The sequence below is a fragment of the Psammomys obesus genome, unplaced genomic scaffold (genome assembly GCF_907164565.1).
Source record: "Psammomys obesus unplaced genomic scaffold, mPsaObe1.curated_primary_1811, whole genome shotgun sequence".
Lineage (NCBI taxonomy): Eukaryota > Metazoa > Chordata > Mammalia > Rodentia > Muridae > Psammomys > Psammomys obesus.
This window is the reverse complement of record NW_026596131.1, coordinates 15,299,657-15,318,181: the sequence shown is the minus strand read 5'-3', so window position 1 is coordinate 15,318,181 and position 18,525 is coordinate 15,299,657. Positions and strand designations below refer to the sequence as shown.

Here is an 18,525-nt window from a genome sequence, read left to right as displayed (position 1 = left end):
AGAGGGGACTGAGCCAACGCCTGCCATCCTCATATGAAGTATTTGTGGTTGAAACTCTCCTTCCCCCATTAATCCTGGACCATTACAGTCCCACAGGGATTAATAAAGGTATTCTGAAAAAGAGAAGCACTCAGAAGATGATCTGAAAGCATGGGTGTGTAACAATAGAGAAAATAAGACATACTCTAGTACATAAGGCCTGGGCTCCTTAGGGCAGTTAGAGTTCTTTAATGCAGCTCACAGTTGGCTACGGAGCTGGCCACCCTGCGTTAGCTGGATGGTTACATTGCTTCTGGAAAGAACTCAAACGCCTGCACCTGATAGCAGTGGCTCTGGGCCCTGGCCCCTCCTAATGTATTGTGGGAAATCAAGTGGCCAATGCAGCCAACTTGCTCATCTCTGAGCCTTACTACTGTTGGGTGTCTGTGTAAGCACTCATGCCTAGTCACACTGATGTGCACTGACCGGGGCTGTGAATGAGTGTGTCAGAGAACAATGGCCCAGACTTCAAAGAGCAAAACGTTAATAACCCTCACTCTGGAAAATGCACATTTGGAAGGACTCCCCTTGGGCTCCAGGACCAGCTTTGCTAGACAAAGCTCCACAGATCCACCAGAGGACTGTGGGCTTCCCCAGCAGGGTCCAAGCTTAGCTCTTGATGTTTAGATAAGGTTTTTGAGACACTATCTCATGTAGTTCCAGTTGGCTCACACTTGCTGTAAGTCACAGAGTGGCTTTGAACTCTGGATTCTTCTGCCTCTGCATTCTTCCTTCCATGGGAACTGGGTTTTCATGTTCGTCCTTCAGGGTACTCAGGCAGCACTAACAACCCATCTCTATCCAAACCAAACCTGGGCAGAGGTTCTGGCCAGACCCCTGCAGGCAAATAACGTGCTGACTGCCAGGCCTAGCCTGCTTTGCCCTGTCCCTGCCTTGCAATGGTTGCACTGAGCCCACGGAAGCCTCTTAAGACAACAGGCTGACTTACACCAGCAGCTTCAGTGATCAGCTGGATTAAGGATTGAGTCTTTTTGAGGTGGTCCTGGCTAGTACCAGCTGAGACTTGTTTCAGAACGAAGCCAGGCTCAGGAAAAACACCAGCCCTCCCAGATGTCTCAGGCAAGTGCTGGAGATTTGCCCTGTATGAGACTCACTGGTCACTCTTAAAGGCACAAACCTTAGAGGAAGAGAAAGTCACCCTGGCCTGCGTACTGAAAGCTTACACTCAGGTCCCTATCCAAACCAAGCATCTGCTGTCTCTCCCTCATCCAAGTCTAGCCCCCCCAGGCCAGTTTCTAAGGGCCTTGGACGGCGGGGTCTCTGCATCACAGACAAGCCTGGAGTGTCCTCTGGGAAGAGCTGCAGGGGGGCTGTCCAGGTGTCACTTCCTGCCGCTGCAGCTTCTTCAGGGCTCTGTAAGCCTGCACAGCCCGCTCCCGCTCCTCCCCAAGGATCCGCTGGCGGGCCAGTGAAGTGGCTGGAGTCGAGGACACACCACCAGGGCCCAAAAGCATCTTCAGCATTAGCGATTTCTTGCCAGGCTGAGGAATAGGAGAGAAGGCTGTAGCATAAGCTCAGCTAGCAAAGACTACAGCAAAGGGTTTTAGCTGGTGCAGCATGGTCCAGCAGCTAACAGCCCTTAAGAAGGGCCTGGACCAGGGCAGTCCCCAGCAGTGCTGAGGAAGTCCTTGCCACATACCCTGTCTCTGTTTGTGCTCCTTCTAGGTTGGACCGTCAGCTCTGGGGGCTGTAGCACAACTTCTCCAAACTTGACAGTATCTGCAAAACAGTGAACAAAAGCCCATGCCATTTCTGACTCACCACCAACCCTCTTCTTGAGGGCATCAGAAGTCAATCATCCAGTGGGAGAGTCCACAGGGGTGACCAAAGAGGTCTAGTGGGAAGAACAGGCCCAGCCCTGTGGAGACGACAGCGCCTGTGCCTGGTATGGGAAAGGCTACCTTTTAGCAACTCCTGCTCCAATCTCTCCACTGCTCTGGCCTCCCTTTTCTTCTGGGCCTTTTCAAGTCGCCGCTTCTGGAACCTAGGGAAACAAGCACACACTTTCCAGAGTCCTAAACTCTTGTTCCATCGGTCAGCAGGGTTCAGCCCGCCCCAGGGATGCAGAATCAAGAGTGGGGCGACAAACCCATGCTCTGTATCCAAAAGGTTCCCCAACGGGCCCAGCCTGTAGTTCTCAGCCCCAGGAGACAAAAAGCCGACATTTTGGACTGTTGAAACGATGGCAAGGATATGGCTGGGTACCGTACAGTGAGCATGCCGCACTGCCAAGACCCAGGGGCTCTCTGCGGGGTAACACGCTCCACCCCACGTGTCAGCTGTGAGACTGGGTCAGAGGGCTCGCACTTTGCACACCACCTCCTTGGGAGAGTGTGGACAGTGCTGGGACCACAGTATGAAAAGTATAAAGCAACCTCATCACATCTGTGAGAGAGAAAAAGATACATGCTTCTTGTGCTAGTGAAGAGAAACAATGTAGCTATTCTTGGTCATCTTTTTGTTTGAAACCCTGTCTTGTCTCAACTCAGCAGGCTTTAAATCTTGGCCTCCTAGATCTTGGAATTATAGGCATGAACGACCATGCATGGCTGAAATTTCTTTTCCAAGTCAGTGAAAGCCCAGGTCGATTCTTCCTGAAAGTTGTGATACATCATGTGTTTTGTTTTGATAAGGCTACCTGTCTACCTGCGCACAAGCCGGGGGTGGCCTGAGCAGGAGGTGCTGAGGACACAGCAGGAAGCCAGGCTTGTGCTGGGCCTCCACTGGCTGGACACTACCCTTATGGACGACACAGAAGCATGTGTGAACGTCATTACAGCGACACTATCTCCTCTTTGGTGTCCTCAAGGACATCAGGTCAGGAAGGTACAGAACTTGCACAAACAACACAAACCCAAATCTCTTTCAGACCAAGAGGAAGACTAAAGACAACCTCACCACAGTGCAGGCAGCAGGCTACACGTCAGCCTCACACGGGCCATTCCACAAGGGTGATTCCTTTGGGCATACTTTGTTCTCTTCTTCCACTGTCCTACAGCAGTGGGCCCAAGGCAAACAACCACCCCTTCCTGTCTAACACTTAGACCCTCCAGTGTTCCCAGAGGAACAAAACAAGGTGTTTGAGGAGTACCAGCCTCCGGGTTCCTGTGTAGAGAAGATACTAACTTCTCATGACTCTCCTGAGTCCCTGGAGGGGATGGACAAGGCTGACTAGAAAACACCATCGCCAGAAAATACAATCAGCCAAACCCACAGCCCGCATCACCGGGGCCTCCAGGCTCAACTCACGCTTTCTTCCGCTCAGACTTCTTCCCAGGAGCTGCCTGCACCTCTGGCTGCCGAGAGGCCTGGTTCTTACTGAGAAACAGCACGTGCTGGGCCTCCTGCTCCATGCGCTGGATGTAGGCCCCATCAGACTCCCCCTTCCTTTGCCTGAACGTAGGGACAGCAAGGTCAGGCTCCTCTCCCTTCGCTTCCCTTTCCAATGTCTTCTTGAACGCCACCTGGGCTGAGGACAAAGGACACCCAGAGTAGGTGTAGAGGGAGCTGAGGACCAAATGGATGGTGGCAGGTAAGTAGCCTGTGACCACTTCCTTCCTACAGCCACAAGAGGGGAAGACCAGGTTTAACAGCATGCAGAGAGAGCTGAAATGTTTACGGCAGCCCCAGGCGTGATCTCATGACAAGGATGTCCACTGCAGGTGAACAAGGAAGCCAGAGTGTCCAGCGTGATGGCACTCATGATCCCAGCACTCAGAGGTGAGGGTGAAGTGATGCAGAGTTTGAGGCCACCCAGAGCCACCTAGAAACAACCTACCAAACAAAAACACAACAGTGCAGCTGGAAAGCACAGGCACTAAGAATATGTACTCCAGCCAGGCATGGTGGCGCACACCTGTGATCCCAGCACTCTGGGAGGCAGAGGCAGGCGGATCTCTGTAAATTCGGGGCCAGCCTGGTCTACAAAGTGAGTCTAAGACAGCTAAGGCCACACAGAGAAACCCTGTCTCGAAAAAACAAAAAAATAAGGAAAGGAAGGAGGGGAGGAAGGGAGGGAAGGAAGGAAGGAGAGAGGAAGAAGGAAAGAAAGAAACAAAGAAAATGTATGCCTGAAAGACCTGGGTTTGGCTCCCCAGCAAACACACTGGGCAGAAAAGCCCTGAAATTCCAGCTCCAGGGGATCCAGCACCCCCTGCTGGTCTCCAGCAGCAACTGCACCCACATTCCTCCGCAACTGTCACACCTGCACACACAGTACTAAGAATAACACCTCAAAAGCCCAAACACTCACAGAAATCCCAGAAGCGCCCTGCTGTAAAATCAGCCCTGTGCTGTCCTCCCCGTAAAGATCCTTCCCGAACCGCGCACTCCAGTACTGGGTCTCGAAGTACCACGCCTTTAAGTATGTGGTCAACTGGATGGGTTCTGACATGGCTACGGTGGGACCTAGCAAGGGCTGGCTGTACATACCCTCCTTTTTTCTCTTCTTGTTGCTTAGCGGCTTTTTCATCTCCTGTCGGCTCCTCATAATCTCTCGGAGCCGGAAAGGGATTTCTTGCTCATCCTGGTTCTTGGGCTTGCAATTCACTTTCTTCTTTTCTTTGCTGGAAAGATAACCCATAACCCAGGAGTGTGACCTTTCCCAAGTACAACATAAGCAGAAAAAGAGTAAGGATTAAGCCCACAAAGAAAGGGTGAAGGGAAACCCTAGAGAAATGGCTCAGCGGATAGAGCACTGACTGCCCTTCCTAGAGGTCCTGAGTTCAATGCCCAGCAATCACATGGTGGCGCACAACCATCTGTAATGGAATCTGATTGCCTCTTCTGGTGTGTATGAAAACAGAGCGTTCATATACATATAACAAATATTAAAAAAAAACACAAAACGGTGCAGGGGTCTTGAACTGGATTTTTCTTGGCATGTTGAGGCAAAGTGCGCTCCGAAAGCACACGGAGGCTGGCAGCCCCCGCCTCATACCCGGTATGTGGCTCAAGAGACCCTTGATACACTCACTTCCGCTTGGCTGAGCGTGGGACTGGGCTGGGTAAAAGCTCCCAACTGGGTCCTCTCCCAGGATGGCACCCACCTGCGCTGTCCGGGCCGTGAAGGGCCCTGCGACTGCTGCTTCCGCAGCGCCTGCGGCCGTCCCGACCCTCCGAGACCCGCGATCAGCGCACTTCCCCGGGCTATGCGCCCCTGTCTCGCCATTATGAGCCCAGGAGCGCCCCTCGCGGTGCTATTTCCGCCCTCTCGCCGGGCCCGCCCTGTAGCGTCACTTCCGCTTCCTGCTCTCAGGCCCACGCTCATTGGCCCTCGCATCCGCGCTAGCTGTCGGGATGCTGCTGCAGAGCCTGTCCCGGGGAGGCCGGGTGGGAGCGGCGCGCTGGTGCTGGACGCGTTCCCGCGGGCTGAGCGGGTCCCAAGGCCCCGGCCGGGTTGCGGGAAGCCTTTCGCGGAGCCGGGGTATCCCAGGTCTGGGAGGCCGGCCCGCGCTTGGAGGAGGAGTCACGGTCAGCGCGCTCACTGAGAGCGTTCTTCAGGTCTGGGCCCCGGAGGAGTTAGTAAATTGCAAGAGTAACATTTAGGGAATAGCAGGGAAGGGGACCCGAGGGCCTCTGAGGCGGAAAATAGGGCCACCCGATATCCCCTGAGCTTCTGGTGTGAAGTGATGAAAAGACGGCGGGGGCGGAGAATGCTGCACACAGCATGTTCAGAGAAGTGCTTAGCTATAGCAGGCGGTCAGGGTCCACCGGCTTTGTGGCCTTTCCCTCATCCTCTCCACGGTCAGTCTGGTCTGCAGTTGTTCCTCGTGCAATCGTTTGGAGCGCAGGCCCAGTGCCTGGCAGGGAATCAGGGGCTTGACAAGCTTCTTCTCATACCCACCAGTATGTCCATCTCACAGATAGGAAAGCAGTACACAGAAGTTAAATATACCAAGTTGTCTATGGCTCCGCGGGAAGTGAGAAGGATGTCAAGCCGCCATTGCAATGCTAGGAAGGCTGAGCATTCCCCAGAGCAGTTAACAGTTTCCTGAAGTCATACTGATTATCCCGTGTTCTCACCAGTTCGCCATCTGCAGCTGCTGCCAGAGTCTTCCCCGAGGAAGACGAGGGGTCCTTCACAGACGCCATGCCGCAGGGCAAGCCACTGATAGCTGCAGGAAGCTGGGGATGGACCACAGGGAAGAGGATTTCCAAGTGGGTGTGGAGAATAACAGGGAGCCAAAAGCCTCCCCACCCACGGGGAGCCCCAAAGGGCCGCCATACTCTCTGCCCCCTGAACTCCAGCCCCCCACGAACTGCTGCATGAGTGGCTGTCCTAACTGTGTATGGGTAGATTATGCGGAAGCTCTGATGAGGCACTACCAGGATGGTGGGGAGCAGGCCCTGGCCCTTCTAGAGGAGCATGTGACTGATGAGAACCTCAAGGCCTTCATCAGAATGGAGATCCGGCTCCGCCCACAGAGTGGAACCTGAGCCGGCTTACCTGGGAAGCCTTGCTGTGGACAAATGCTAAGCCTAAGCTGCAGGACCCCTCTCACCCTTGCGTCTGGAAGACTCCACATGTCTGCCAGGAATACGGATTGTTGTGTAACGACTTCACCTCGCAATAAATAAATCTCTGTCAGCCGTGTGCGGCCTCTGTGTTGTCCCTCTGCCTGTGTTGTCAAAAGAAGCATACATTTGCTGGCTGTGTGTCCCTGCTGAGCAGCCACAGCTTTCTTTTCTCACTGGTGAAAATGAACTAGACCCCTGTCTCCCTGAACATCTGTGATAGGAGTTGCTCCAGGCCCCAGTGTACCTGGGATGTCCTGCTGACAATAAACTCTAGGTCCAGTCTCTTTGTGGTAAAGGAGAACCATCACCTGGGAGGGGCCTAGCTGCAACCTGTCTCCTCTGGGCCCTGGGGGGAGAAGTTCTTTCTACCATGTAGTAGTGAAGATCAGCCCCCAGAGTTCTGAGTACTGCTGGAATAACCAAGGCAGCTCCAGAAGTACTGAGCTTAGAGGCATTTGTGCTCACCTACCTTAAAGGGAAGGCTAGGATTATAGAGTGACTTCCTGCTAGGTTTGAGCTGGTAAATGGGGCTTTTTTCATGTTTGGTGTTTTACACAAATCCGGACATCAGAAAGTAGGGACACTTCGCTAGTGGGTGAAAGAACACAGTTCAGGTGTCTTGGACAGACATTGCATGTCTTCCAAAGTACTCAGCTGGGCCCAGATAAACATGACAGTAGTGTCCACGCCTAACAGGTCCCAGACTGTGTAGCTACTTACTATGGACTGAAACATTTCCTCCAAAAACAGGTTCAAAAGACTTAGTGGGTAAATAAGTCTGGCTCAGAAAGCTCCTAAAACTTGCCAGAAGCACAGAGCCCTCCCTAAGATAAGATAGCCCAGTTGCTGGAAAGTGGAGACTAAGCTAGCTGAGCTGCCTACAAGTTGTGCAGAAAACTCCAGGCACAACTTTTGTGACTCATCACTCTCCCCCCACCCCCAGGGTTTCTTTGTAGCCCTGGTTGTCCTAGGACTTGCTCTGTAGACCAGGCCGACCTCAAACTCAGATCTCAGCCTGCCTCTGCCTGTGCCAGGATTAGGGTGTGCCACTACTGCCCAGCCTGGATCATCACTCTTGATGATACAGAGGCCTTTGACCACCCATGATCCTGTAAGTTACCCCAATGAACTCATGGGTTCACCAAGCTAGATGGCTGGAACCATTTCTCTGCTCTGTCGCTAGTGTGCTGCCTAGGCCAGGTAGACATTAGTTCACACCTGCAGGAAATGTTAATACCAGTGGATCCTACAAAAACCAGCATCTCCAGCATTTGATAATTGTGGCAGAGGCCAGTAAGGTCTCGCTGTATGAGATGCCTCTGAAGGGGAGCCACTGGCCAGCCCTTTGCGGTGGGCCCAGGTCTTTTCCTGTGTATGTGGCACTCACGTTCTCTGACTCTGGCCTCCAACAATTTAATCCCCAGGTGCTTAGCACCATAACTGTGAAATGCCCATGGTGGGCCAGACGCTAGCAGACACATGCCTCCCAAAGGTTAGCATAGGAATCGTGCACAGCTGCCTGTGTTGGCACATGATGCCATTCCAGCGCTTGGGAAGCAGAAGTGGACAAGGAGTTCAAAACCATCCTTAGCCACATGACAGTTTGAGGCCAGCCCAGCACCACATAAGACCATGTGTTTAAAAGAAAAAAAAAAGGGGGGGTGTCTAAAGAGATGTCTCTGTGGTCGAGAGTCCTGGCTGCTCTTCCAGAGGACCTGGGTTTGATTCTCAGCACTCAAATGGCAGCTTACAACTGTCTGTAGTGCCAGGTCCAGGGGATCTGATACCTTCACTCAGACACACATGCAAGCAGAAACAAACAAAACCACAACTCTATCCAAACTTCATACAATAAGTGTGAAGAAAAAAGCTAATCTGAAATAGGTGTCATACCTCCCTTTCGAGGCACCACTAAGACATGGGGTGGAGCCCTAGAGGCCCAGACCAGGAAGCTAGAGAAATGGGTCCAGAAAAGGGACTACACAGAGTAGCAGATACAAAGGCCTTGGGGTTGGAATGCAAGAGGCAATGCTGAAAGGCACGGGAAAAATAGATAGTGGCTGTCACACAGAATGTCAAGGTCTGTAAACAGTTCCTCTGTGGATGGGACAGAAAGTGAGGGTGGTAACGGGCAGGACCTGTCTGGAAGGCGGCCCTGTTCTTTGTTCCTGGAGGTGTAGTCCCACAACTACTGGAGATCATACTTCCCCCTTCCTCTTGGCTACCCACTAGAACTGGGTGACCTTCCTTTAGGCCTTTGGCTGCACCTGAGCCCCTTCTGCCCACCCTCGCCATCCCAGCCGGGAGTAAGGCCCCCTCAAGGCCCAGCAAGCTGCTTAGTGTAGCGTCAGAGAAAGAATCATAATCCGTTCAGCAGAAGGATAAATTCCTAGGCCAGGGCTCTGCTGATCCAGGTCCCGACTGGCACCTGCGGCTCCCTGAGGTCTGCACAGTGCTTGGTGAGTAATAGCTCATCCTGTTGCCCATTCTGACAGCTAGGCACCCACTCACTCACCCTGGGTTGGGGGAAGCCGACAGGCTTTTACCACCTCTTCTGAGCTCTCCAGTCTTTAGGAGCCTGTCCTGGTCGGTCACCCCCCTGTTCTTTAGCAAGGACATCCTACCAAGCACCTCCTCTGCTTCTCCACAATGCCAAATGGTAGTGCCTCTGCCCCAAGGCCAGCAACCTGATCATACACCTGAATGGCACCCGCTTTAGGTCAGTCCTGGAGAGGTAGCTCAGGCATGGTTTCCATGGAGACTGCACTGATTATTGGAACCCTGTCAGGTGCCTGTGGGAGTTCATGGCCTTTAGCTAGAGAAGTATTTCACCATGGTGCCCCAGGACTGAGCAGCCTGGTCTCCTAAGCTCCTGAGTCCTGTTTCCTAGGCTGGTGCTGGCTTCAGGCTGAATGTAGGAAGGTAGAGGGGACCACTGAGATTGGGGTGAGTCCTGCCTGCAACAGACTTATCCTTGTCTGTTAATTAGTCTCAGCCCTGAGGGTCCAGGAAACATATTCCAGAAACAGTGGCTTAAGACTGAACTGAGCAGCCCCGGCAGTGGTGGCGCATACCTTTGATCCCAGCACTGAGGAGGCAGAGGCAGGCGGACCTCTGGGTTTGAGGCCAGCCTGGTCTACAGAGCAAGTTCCAGGACAGCCAGGGCTACACAGAAACCCTGTCTTAAAAAAAGGCTGGACTGAGAGGTACACCCCACAGGACTGAGGAGGACAGAAAAGGGAACCCTAAGAGGTAGCCCCTTGGGAGAGCTATGGTAGGGGCAAACAGCTCCTGTCTGGGTCACCCTGAGGTTTATGGAGCTTTCTAGAAACCCTGGGAGATTAGGAGTCTCCTTTAGGTGCTAATAGGATTACAGAAAGCTGCGCTGTCCATGGCCAAGGTCACTGGGGCTCAGAGCTCTTGGGGAGAGGCTCTGGGGAGAGGAGGAGAGTGTGTCCTGCATAGTGACTTTCCGTGGCCGGACACAGGGCAGCTTAGGCCAGTCCAGCCACACCAGCGTCCCCAGCTGATGCTTAGCCTAGAATGAGCCCGGACAAGTGAGCTAGTGAGCAGTGCGGACATGCTATGCTCAGGAGAAGAACCAGTGCAATTGCCTTCCCTAAGACCCGATTCTGGCTTGGCCCTTGGAAATGGAGCTGTGAAAACCTGCTGTACCCAGCTCAGCAGGTTCCCTGGTTCAAAAACAAGGCCTGCTCTGGGGGATCTCTGTGTTCTATTTTGTGTATTTTATTTATCAGCACCAAGTCCAACCCTAAGGGACAGATAACAAGCCCAAAACAAGTACATAAATATGAACAAATATATTTAAAGAAGAATGTAAACAAGAAGGAATTTAGCTGGGTGGTAGTGATGCACACCTTTAATCCCAGCAACTCAGGAGGCAGAAGCAGGTGGATCTCCAAGTCTGAGACCATCCTGGTCTCAGAGTGAGTTCCAGGACAGCCAGAGCTACACAGAGAAACCCTGTCTCAAAACACAAACAAAACCAAAACAAAACAAAAAACCTAAGTAACTAACTAAATGATGACTTTACAAGTATGTGACATGAAGAAATAAATCAGAACCTGGGAATTCAGAATGGCATGGGTAGAGTCTGAGGAGGCTTCCTGAGAAGGGACAGTGAGGGTGACTTGCAGGGTCAGGCAGGGCCCTTTGTTCCAGGCCCAGGAGGCCTCAGAAGGCTTTCTGCACAGTGGCATGCTGGCGCACACACAGTCCAGCAGGTGGAAGGAGGGTGCAGGCACAGCGGTGTTCAGTGGCTACCTGCACGGGGAGGTCGTAAAAGTCCAGGTTTAGGACATGTGAAGGGGCCAAAATGAGGGTTTGATGTGGGCTAGGAGTGTGAGATGGGTGCCAGGGAGACACGTGAGTTGTGTGTGGCTGCTAGCAGTGGGAGGAGTGGGATGGGCCCAGGCAGGAGGAGAGTGCTGGGAAGCCCGGGAGGAGCTGGAAGGTGGTTCTTTGCAGTGGAGACGGCTATTTCAGGGCATCACCCCTCCGCTCCCCAGGCTGAAATGCAGAAGCCAGGGAACTAACAGGGGTCTGTCCGGTTTGCCTTAGCCTGCATGAGGAGTCCAGCCCGGCCTGACAGAGTCCAGAAACCAAGGGTCACTGCAGTGTCTCGGCCAGCCTCACCATGAACCTGGAGCCACCCAAGGCTGAGATTCGGTCAGCCACACGGGTTATAGGAGGACCGGTCACCCCCCGGAAAGGACCACCTAAGTTTAAGCAGCGGCAAACCAGGCAGTTCAAGAGCAAGCCCCCCAAGAAAGGTGTCCAAGGGTAAGCAGAGCAGCAGAGGGGAGCCTCTCACAGACCGACATGGGAGGGCAAGGTGGGGGCTGGGGCGGGCTCTTTGTAGTGTGTGTTCTGACTGGGGCCCCAGGAGGGCCGTAGCCTGTGTGAATCTCCTCAGGAAGGCGCGCCCACACCCCACCACACTCACCCACGCACAGACGCCTACAGGTGAACACCTAGAATCACCGCCTTAGCCAGTTGTCTGTTGCTATGATGAAATACTGGGAAATTTGTTGAGCCCACAGTTTGGGAGATTGAAAGTTCCAGGAGGGATGGTCTCAACTCTTTGGCCCCTGGTACAGACCCTGTCTTTATGCTACACCTGGAGGGTGGTATTATTGCAGGAATGCTGGGGAAAGGGATGGAGACGAGAATGTAGAAGGCAGGGAGGTACCAGTCTCTTCCTACGGCCGCCTTGTCTGTAGATTGGCTCCGATCCATCGTAATGGTCCCCGTGACCCAGTCACTCTCTATTGGCCTCCCTCTTACAGCTCTACCACCCCTCCCCCAGTACTTCTGTGCTGGGGATGAGTTTCCAGCATCTGAGCCTTCAGGGACAAACCACAGGTGGCACACTGAGACACACACAGCACCCTCACACTCACTCACACACTCCACGGTACTGTCCTGGAGAAACCGCAGCTCAGACCCACCCAGGCAACCTCGTGCATCTGGGCTGCTCACCCTTGCTTTGCTGGTCCTCCGTTTGTGAATCTCTGGGAAGCACACCAGCCCCTGTTGGTGGGGGGGAGGCGAGCCGTCAGGTCTGCCTGGCAGCACACATAGGGGAGGAAACCTTCAGGCTGGTCTGCAGGGGTGGCTAGATCTAATTCTGAGAGACGTCATCCTTGACCACTCTGCCCTTGCAGGTTCGGGGATGACATCCCTGGAATGGAAGGCCTGGGAACAGGTATGCCAGCCCAGCATGGCTGCATCGGGGCAGCCCTGCTGAGTGCCCTCCATCCCTCTCACACACTCCTGCGGGTCCCAGGTCCCTGTCTTTCTTGCTAGTCTGCCTTCCATCCTGTCCCTATTTCTCTCCCACTGCAAGGGATGGGGTAGGTTCACCAGGCACAGGAGAAACCCTGCTCCTCCTTCCAGCTTTGGCAAAGGCTCCCTTGAGCTCTCCATTTTGACGCAGATGGGAAAGCTAATTCCTCCCTCCTGGGAGGACGGTTTGCAAGCAGAGACTAGACTGTCACTCTAGGCAGACAAGGCTTTCATTTGGGGAGCGAGAAGCCAGGTGACAGAAAATGGGGTAGCCCCTGGGCCATGAAGCTATCTCTAACCCACCTTTCCGGCAGACATCACTGTCATCTGCCCTTGGGAGGCCTTCAATCACCTGGAGCTGCATGAACTGGCCCAGTATGGCATCATTTAGTCAGATCCCCGCCACGAGAGCCCTGTGGAAGAGGCCCGCTGAAGCCCGCTCTACCCCGCCCCTCTGTAAGCCAGTCCAGGACCCTGCCAAGCCTGAGCTGAGTCCCTAGCCAGGTTGCCCTTGGCCTCTAGGCAGAAAACCTCAGCCCTGACACCTGCTACCAAGAGCCCACCACCTCCCACACAACACTCTGCTGACCTGAGGTTGCTGGTCAGGAGAGAGAAGGGAGGGGCCCCAGCCCCACTTCCTGTCCTTCTTGTGGCTGGAACACAGGAATGGACTCCTCAGTGATGCTTCCCTGAACTGCCTTCTGTGGGTAAGAGAGATCCCCTGCCTTGCAGCCCCTCCAGAAGGGTGACTTGGGGTGAGACACTGTCCTGGGCGATGCGCTGAGAGAGACTAAGGCTGCTGTACCATTATACCAACCTTCCCAACATGCTCTGTCCCTTGCTGCTATTTCAAAATAAAATGAGCACATCCTTGCTTATCTGAAGCACACTGACAGAGGGGCGCAGCCCTGGTAGGGTCACCAGGGCAGGTGGAGGTAGGGGACTGGCCAGGAAGAGAGACAGAACATTCCCGTTGTCACACCTTTACAGAGGCTACACCCGGAGGTCCTGCACATGTGATCCTGGCCGTGACCCTCACTTCTGGTGGTCATTGAGGGTGAGGGCGGGTAAAGGCAAAACCCAGAAGCCTAAACACAGGCATCCGATAAGCAACCCCAGGGCCCAGGCAGTCCATCCCAAGTCCAACACCTGCTGTGTACCCTCAGTGACCTGGGAACTCCATACATGGGGTAAGGCATAGGGGCAAACTCACCCCAAAGCACCCACCACACTTATGGTGACAGTAGGATTATTACTTGGGCATGACCAGAAAATGGCTTTCAGAAGGGCTCTTGGGGCTGGCACACACTTAATGGTACACACTTGTAATCAGTCCGCGCTAGCTGGGAAACTAGGAATTGTCTCCATCTTGATTTGGGGGAGACAGTCCCAGTCTCTGTGAGATCTGTAGTTTACTATACAAATATTAATGTATACACCAATAGGTAAAGTCTTTCTACTACCAAAAAAAGCTTTCTACAGGGTGTGGCCTGGGCATTACCCTACATCTCACCGAAGACCAGAAAGCAGGAGTCGGCCCTGAAAAGCCAGCAGTGACGGAATGAGGATCTAGACTATCTCGCCGGCCAGGCTGACACAGATCAGAGTTGGTGGCTGAGGGTCGAAGTGGGAACCCACAGCCCTTGCCCTTCCTGTCACCTAGTGGGAAGCAGTATGCTCAGACACAGGCCTCTGTGGCCTCTGCAAAAGCCAGCCATGAGCTTAGGTGGGTCCTGAGAAATCAGGAGTGAAATTGTGAAATCAGGGCAGCACAGAGTCCATCCAGGTGGGCCTTGGGGCCTGACGGAAGAGATGCAGCAAGGAAGGAGGCAATGGGCCAGGAGTGAAAGGCCAGGGGTCAGTCCCTTGGAGAGCTAGTTACCCTGACACTTCCCTGGACAGTGAAGAGAGGCCTCTCTTCTCAGCTCTGCTCGGGGGGAGGGCTGGGTTCTGTGTCCTCTGCTGCTTGTGGACAGCAAGAGCCCTCAGCAGGCAAGCAGCCAACAGGAGTTCAGTCCCTTGGATCATGACAATAGTGACGGCACAGCCTCCTATGGCCGGCATGTTCCCTTGCAGCCATTCCTGCAGTGCGGGCCCGCAGCCCTGCAGGTGCACTACCAGTGCGGCTGCATTCTGGTCCAGGCGCAACGCCCCGAAGCCACACTGAGTGTTCCCTGAAGCTCTCTCTTCCTGGGGGTCGATGCAGCAGGAGGCAGGAAGGCTACAGGCTTGCACCCCAGGAGAGCTGCAGTTAAAGTACCTGCAGGGCACACAAGGGTTGGAGAGAAGGTTTGCCTTCAGACTCTCTCTCTCTCTCTCTCTCTCTCTCTCTCACACACACACACACACACACACAGACACACATTCACCCACACAGACACGCACACACGCAGGCACACACACATACACATATGAAAGGGTTAATGCACACACGTGCAAACACACACACAGGACACCAGTTTCTGTATCACAGAAACTGCTATACTTGCAGACCAGGGCTGTCTATCTCGGCAGGCAAAGAAATGTTTGGTGAGGTGGTTGAAGGGGAGGAGGTAAGGTGTCCTTGCCCCACTGGGGGATGGTGGCACACACCTTTTATCCCAGCACTCAGGAGGCAGAGGCAGGTTGGTCTCTGTGAGTTTAAGGCCAGCCTGGTCTGTAGAGTGAGTTCCAGAACAGCCAGGGCTACACAGAAAGACCCTGTCCTGAAAAAGAAAACAACAAAAGCAAAAACAAGAATAAAAGACCTTGCCCGACCACACTGTGAGTTTATCTGAGCAGCTAGCCTCTGAGCTCCCGTAGAAGCTTCCAGAATGGGCTGCAGTAAGAAGTGTTCCTGGGCCGCAGCAGAGGCCTAAGCAGCCCGTTGGTGGCTGAGGAGCCTCCGCAGCAGTTTTCCCCAGGTCTGGACCACCAACAGAGTGTACTCTCCCTGACTAGGTGGGTTTTCCCAGTAACCTGGGGATGCTCTGCAGGGTGCCCAGGGCATGGCATGCGTTGCAGCTATGGTAGGAGCAAACAGGCAGTCTTTAGAGCCTCCTCTGTCTCCACACCTTCTTCCTGCTTCCTCCCTCCCTTGGGAGGGAGCATAATGTCTACCCTAGTCGTCAGTGAGGACAGGTGCTGCTCAGGGTGTCTGTGCATTGGAGGAGGTAGACAGACCAGGGACCCTCAAGTAGAACATAAAACATTGTGTCAGGCCTAAAGTGGGCCTAAATTAGAAGCTTAATCAGGATCACGTAAACACATAGAGACCTGTGGGGTCACAGATTGATGGCCTGAGCTAACCTAAGGTGTTTTTCTTGACACTGAAGTGTTCTGAGTTAAAATATTCTGATTAAAAAAAAAAATCACTTTTCTGGTGTCCGCTGGCTTGGCCTCTTAATTAAGACCCCTACCTGGAGGGACAGTATGGAGAAGCTGAGTCTGGGCCCCTGAGTTGGCCAAAAGTTAGGCTCATTCAGGCTCAACACCCATGGCCTAGGCAAAGGCAAGCACCCCACACCTCATGAGTGAGGACACGCATCTCTATGTCTGTGTGTGTATATGTGACGTGCGTGTATGTGCCTCAGGAAGAGACTCCATTTTGTATTTATGTGAAAGGGATAAGTGAGAGGACATGAGAGTGCATTTGTATGTACTCAAGTGCACTTGTGAACAGGCCTGTGGAAGCAGGAGTGCAAGGCATGTGGTGTGTGTGTGCACAAGGTCGTGCACACAGGCACGCTTGCACGCTCCAGTGGCTGAGTGAGGCATCCGGCGCGCCCCTCCTCTCTGCGGGCTGGGCACACTCACAGGTTCTGTTGCCAGTCCTGGTAGGATAGTGCTCCGCAGCACTGCAGCCCCAGCTGGACGTGGTCGAGGAGGAAGCGCAAGTCTGGGTCATCCCAGTAGCGGATGACGGCAGCATGAAGGGCAGACTCCAGGCCGGCCCGCAGCGGGCCCCACAGGGTTACCACTAGAGCCCCCGCCAGGGCTTCCAGGGCCAGGCAGGAGAGGACAGCCCCACAGTAGCAGTGCAGGAGGCAGCTGTTCTCACAGAGAGCACCCAGACAGCCGGACAGGCTCACCACGCTGACCACCAGGCCTCCCAGCACCAGCATCAGCATGGGGTCTGTGGGCAGGGGTCCATCCCAGCCACTCCCCACAGAACTTTTAACAGCTAGGCCCCAGAGCCCTGCAGCCAGGGCCAGCAGGGCCAGCAGGGAGAAGACGAAGTTGGAGAGGAAGGTCAGGTACTTGACACAGCTGCTCCCTATGGAAAGGTGGAGGGAGGAGGCCAGGCCGTCCCTCCAGGCTTGGTGCTTTGCTCCAGGCCAGCATCTGCAGCCCCATACCCCTGTCTGGTCCTTCCAGAGTGTTGGACCTGGGGATTTTGCAGGAGGGGGACTGTTCCTGGCGAGTGGTGGCTCTTGGCCAGCGATGCCCTGCAGAAGGAGAGGAAACTCAGAGGGTGCAGTGGGAGCCTTCAGCCATTCAAACTCTGCAACGTCCAGCAGGGAGTGTGGCACACCAAGGAAGGGCCAGGTGCGCTTAGAGGAAGCTTGCTGGAGGAAGGAAAGCCTTGAGAATTGGATAGCTCGGGGCTGGGAACTTGTGGTCTCATCTGGCTTAGGCAGGGAGTAGAGGGCAGTGAGGGCCCTAGTTCACTGCCTTCCAGGGTAGGTGTGTGAGGCCAGCCTCCACTAGGACAGTGTAATGGCAGCACTGTGGAAGGTCGATGGTAAAGACTGGGCAGGCCAGCGCTTAAGAGACTACACACTTCCTTTCTTCCTCTTGTGAAAGAGGGACCAGCCATGGTCTTGCCCCAGCAGTGACTTTGTGCAGTCCCAGGAGGGACTTTCCCATCGAGTCAGGAAGTGCCGGCTGCCTGGGACAGAGCGGCTGGTCCTGGGACCACCCTCCCACCTTCCTCTGTGAAATCAACCTTGACTCCCCTGCATCGGACCTAGCAACAGAACTGAGGCCAGGTATGGACACTGTGCTGGACTGAGTGTAGAGGATTCAGGGCAGGGTGCTGCCTGCCTGCCTGGCTTCCTAGGCAGGGAGAGAGGCGGCCGGGAGACTGGGTCAGCAATCCAGAGGCGGCAAAGAATACTTGCCCTCCAGGGGTCGGCTCAGCTGAGCAGGCAGACAGGAGACAGACCCTAACAGGGAGATGGGACAGCTCTGCCCACAACCTGGTTTTACTAATGACAGATCGACCTGGGAGTAATTACAACCAGAGACTAGGCAAGGGCCCTATTTCAGCCCAGCCCCACCAGGAAGAAGCTAGCCCTTCCATCTGTGCTTGCCTAGCTGCATGGATGGCTTTTGGATTTGGAGCAGAATATGGGAAGGTTATTTGTCAGCCAGAGTCTATCAGAGCCTGGCAGAGGCCACTTGGCAGCATCAAGACTGTCCAAGGCCAGGGAGTCTGCAGTTAGCCTCAAATGACATTTGCCCTTACCTGCTCCCGAGTCAGTGTGTTTTTTGAGACCTTTAGGAGATCCCATAGAGGCAGGCATGCAACTGTAGCCATGGGTAAGGGGAGCCATCTGACTAGTGAAGCCCCCACCCCAGACTGAGAGTCACCCATTGGCATCTGCTCAATGAGAAATGCCAGTACACAGCTAGGCTGGGGGCGGGGCCAGGAGCCAGGTAGACTATAACCTGGTCCAGGGCCTTCCAGAGGATCCTAGGGCCAAGAGACATCTCCTGCCCCAGCTAGGCCGTTACATACTGGCTCACCTGGAAGAGCAAGGGGCTACTTTCTCCTTCCTCCATTCTCCACTCGAACGGAGACAACCGCAGAGGCAGGTGGCCGGCGCCTTTCTCAACAGGTTAGCGTCCCGTCCTGGTGCAGTGGTGCCCTGGCCTCTCTGTAAGCTGTATAACAGGGTTGGAGAGCTGCAGGCTCCACCCACACAGCCATCACAGTGGGGTCATGTGAGGAGTCACATTTTAGAGCTTAAGGCAGGCCCCTGCTTCTGCAGATGCATGTGGCCTTCTTAGCTCCGATTCTTGGCCTTGGCTCTGGGGATACGCCTAACATCTGCAAAGCCATGACTTTGGTAAGGTTGTCCCCAGTGCTGTTCATCACTACGAAGTCCCTCAGCCTGGAAGGCTCGGCTGCTGTCCTATCAGCCCCTCAAGGGG

The 18,525-nt window shown here is 54.3% G+C and overlaps 4 protein-coding genes across 5 annotated transcripts; 2 read left to right on the top strand and 2 right to left on the bottom strand.

The window, feature by feature from the left end:
- Window positions 1–193: 193 nt before the first annotated feature.
- Ccdc137 (coiled-coil domain containing 137) lies at window positions 194–5,263 on the bottom strand. Its single transcript, XM_055592252.1, has 6 exons — window positions 5,109–5,263; window positions 4,492–4,625; window positions 3,310–3,529; window positions 1,962–2,044; window positions 1,700–1,779; window positions 194–1,541 (listed from the first exon to the last, which is right to left on the bottom strand). The coding sequence occupies exons 1-6, from the start codon at window positions 5,228–5,230 to the stop codon at window positions 1,326–1,328; spliced, it is 855 nt and encodes a 284-aa protein (XP_055448227.1). The 5' UTR covers window positions 5,231–5,263; the 3' UTR covers window positions 194–1,325.
- Window positions 5,264–5,328: 65 nt separating this feature from the next.
- On the top strand, window positions 5,329–6,662 carry Oxld1 (oxidoreductase like domain containing 1). Of its 2 annotated transcripts, none has more exons than XM_055592401.1 (2): window positions 5,329–5,532; window positions 6,088–6,662. In XM_055592401.1, the coding sequence occupies exons 1-2, from the start codon at window positions 5,359–5,361 to the stop codon at window positions 6,496–6,498; spliced, it is 585 nt and encodes a 194-aa protein (XP_055448376.1). In that variant the 5' UTR covers window positions 5,329–5,358; the 3' UTR covers window positions 6,499–6,662. The 2 variants fall into 2 exon arrangements, with proteins under 2 accessions (XP_055448376.1, XP_055448375.1); XM_055592400.1 differs by having other exon boundaries at window positions 5,329–5,562.
- Window positions 6,663–11,236: 4,574 nt separating this feature from the next.
- Pde6g (phosphodiesterase 6G) lies at window positions 11,237–12,778 on the top strand. The gene is made up of 3 exons (XM_055592613.1): window positions 11,237–11,382; window positions 12,267–12,307; window positions 12,702–12,778. Exons 1-3 carry the CDS (start codon window positions 11,237–11,239, stop codon window positions 12,776–12,778), a joined length of 264 nt encoding a protein of 87 aa, XP_055448588.1.
- Window positions 12,779–14,308: 1,530 nt separating this feature from the next.
- On the bottom strand, window positions 14,309–18,153 carry Tspan10 (tetraspanin 10). The gene is given in 4 exon segments (XM_055592480.1): window positions 14,309–14,355; window positions 14,358–14,647; window positions 16,183–16,814; window positions 18,118–18,153. Coding segments are annotated over 4 exon segments (1,005 nt in total).
- Between the last annotated feature and the right edge of the window lie 372 nt (window positions 18,154–18,525).

What these genes read in the sequence shown, in the direction of transcription:
- Ccdc137 (XM_055592252.1), bottom strand. Translation starts at nt 5,230, where the DNA reads ATGGCGAGACAGGGGCGCATAGCCCGGGGAAGTGCGCTGATCGCGGGT. An exon ending in GGAGCAGGAGTTGCTAAAAG is followed by an intron (nt 1,780 to 1,961) that starts GTAGCCTTTCCC and finishes ACTGTTTTGCAG; the next exon opens with ATACTGTCAAGTTTGGAGAA. An exon ending in GGAGCACAAACAGAGACAGG is followed by an intron (nt 1,542 to 1,699) that starts GTATGTGGCAAG and finishes CCTATTCCTCAG; the next exon opens with CCTGGCAAGAAATCGCTAAT.
- Oxld1 (XM_055592400.1), top strand. Translation starts at nt 5,359, where the DNA reads ATGCTGCTGCAGAGCCTGTCCCGGGGAGGCCGGGTGGGAGCGGCGCGC. An exon ending in TCACTGAGAGCGTTCTTCAG is followed by an intron (nt 5,563 to 6,087) that starts GTCTGGGCCCCG and finishes TGTTCTCACCAG; the next exon opens with TTCGCCATCTGCAGCTGCTG.
- Pde6g (XM_055592613.1), top strand. Translation starts at nt 11,237, where the DNA reads ATGAACCTGGAGCCACCCAAGGCTGAGATTCGGTCAGCCACACGGGTT. An exon ending in CCCAAGAAAGGTGTCCAAGG is followed by an intron (nt 11,383 to 12,266) that starts GTAAGCAGAGCA and finishes CTGCCCTTGCAG; the next exon opens with GTTCGGGGATGACATCCCTG. An exon ending in AATGGAAGGCCTGGGAACAG is followed by an intron (nt 12,308 to 12,701) that starts GTATGCCAGCCC and finishes CCTTTCCGGCAG; the next exon opens with ACATCACTGTCATCTGCCCT.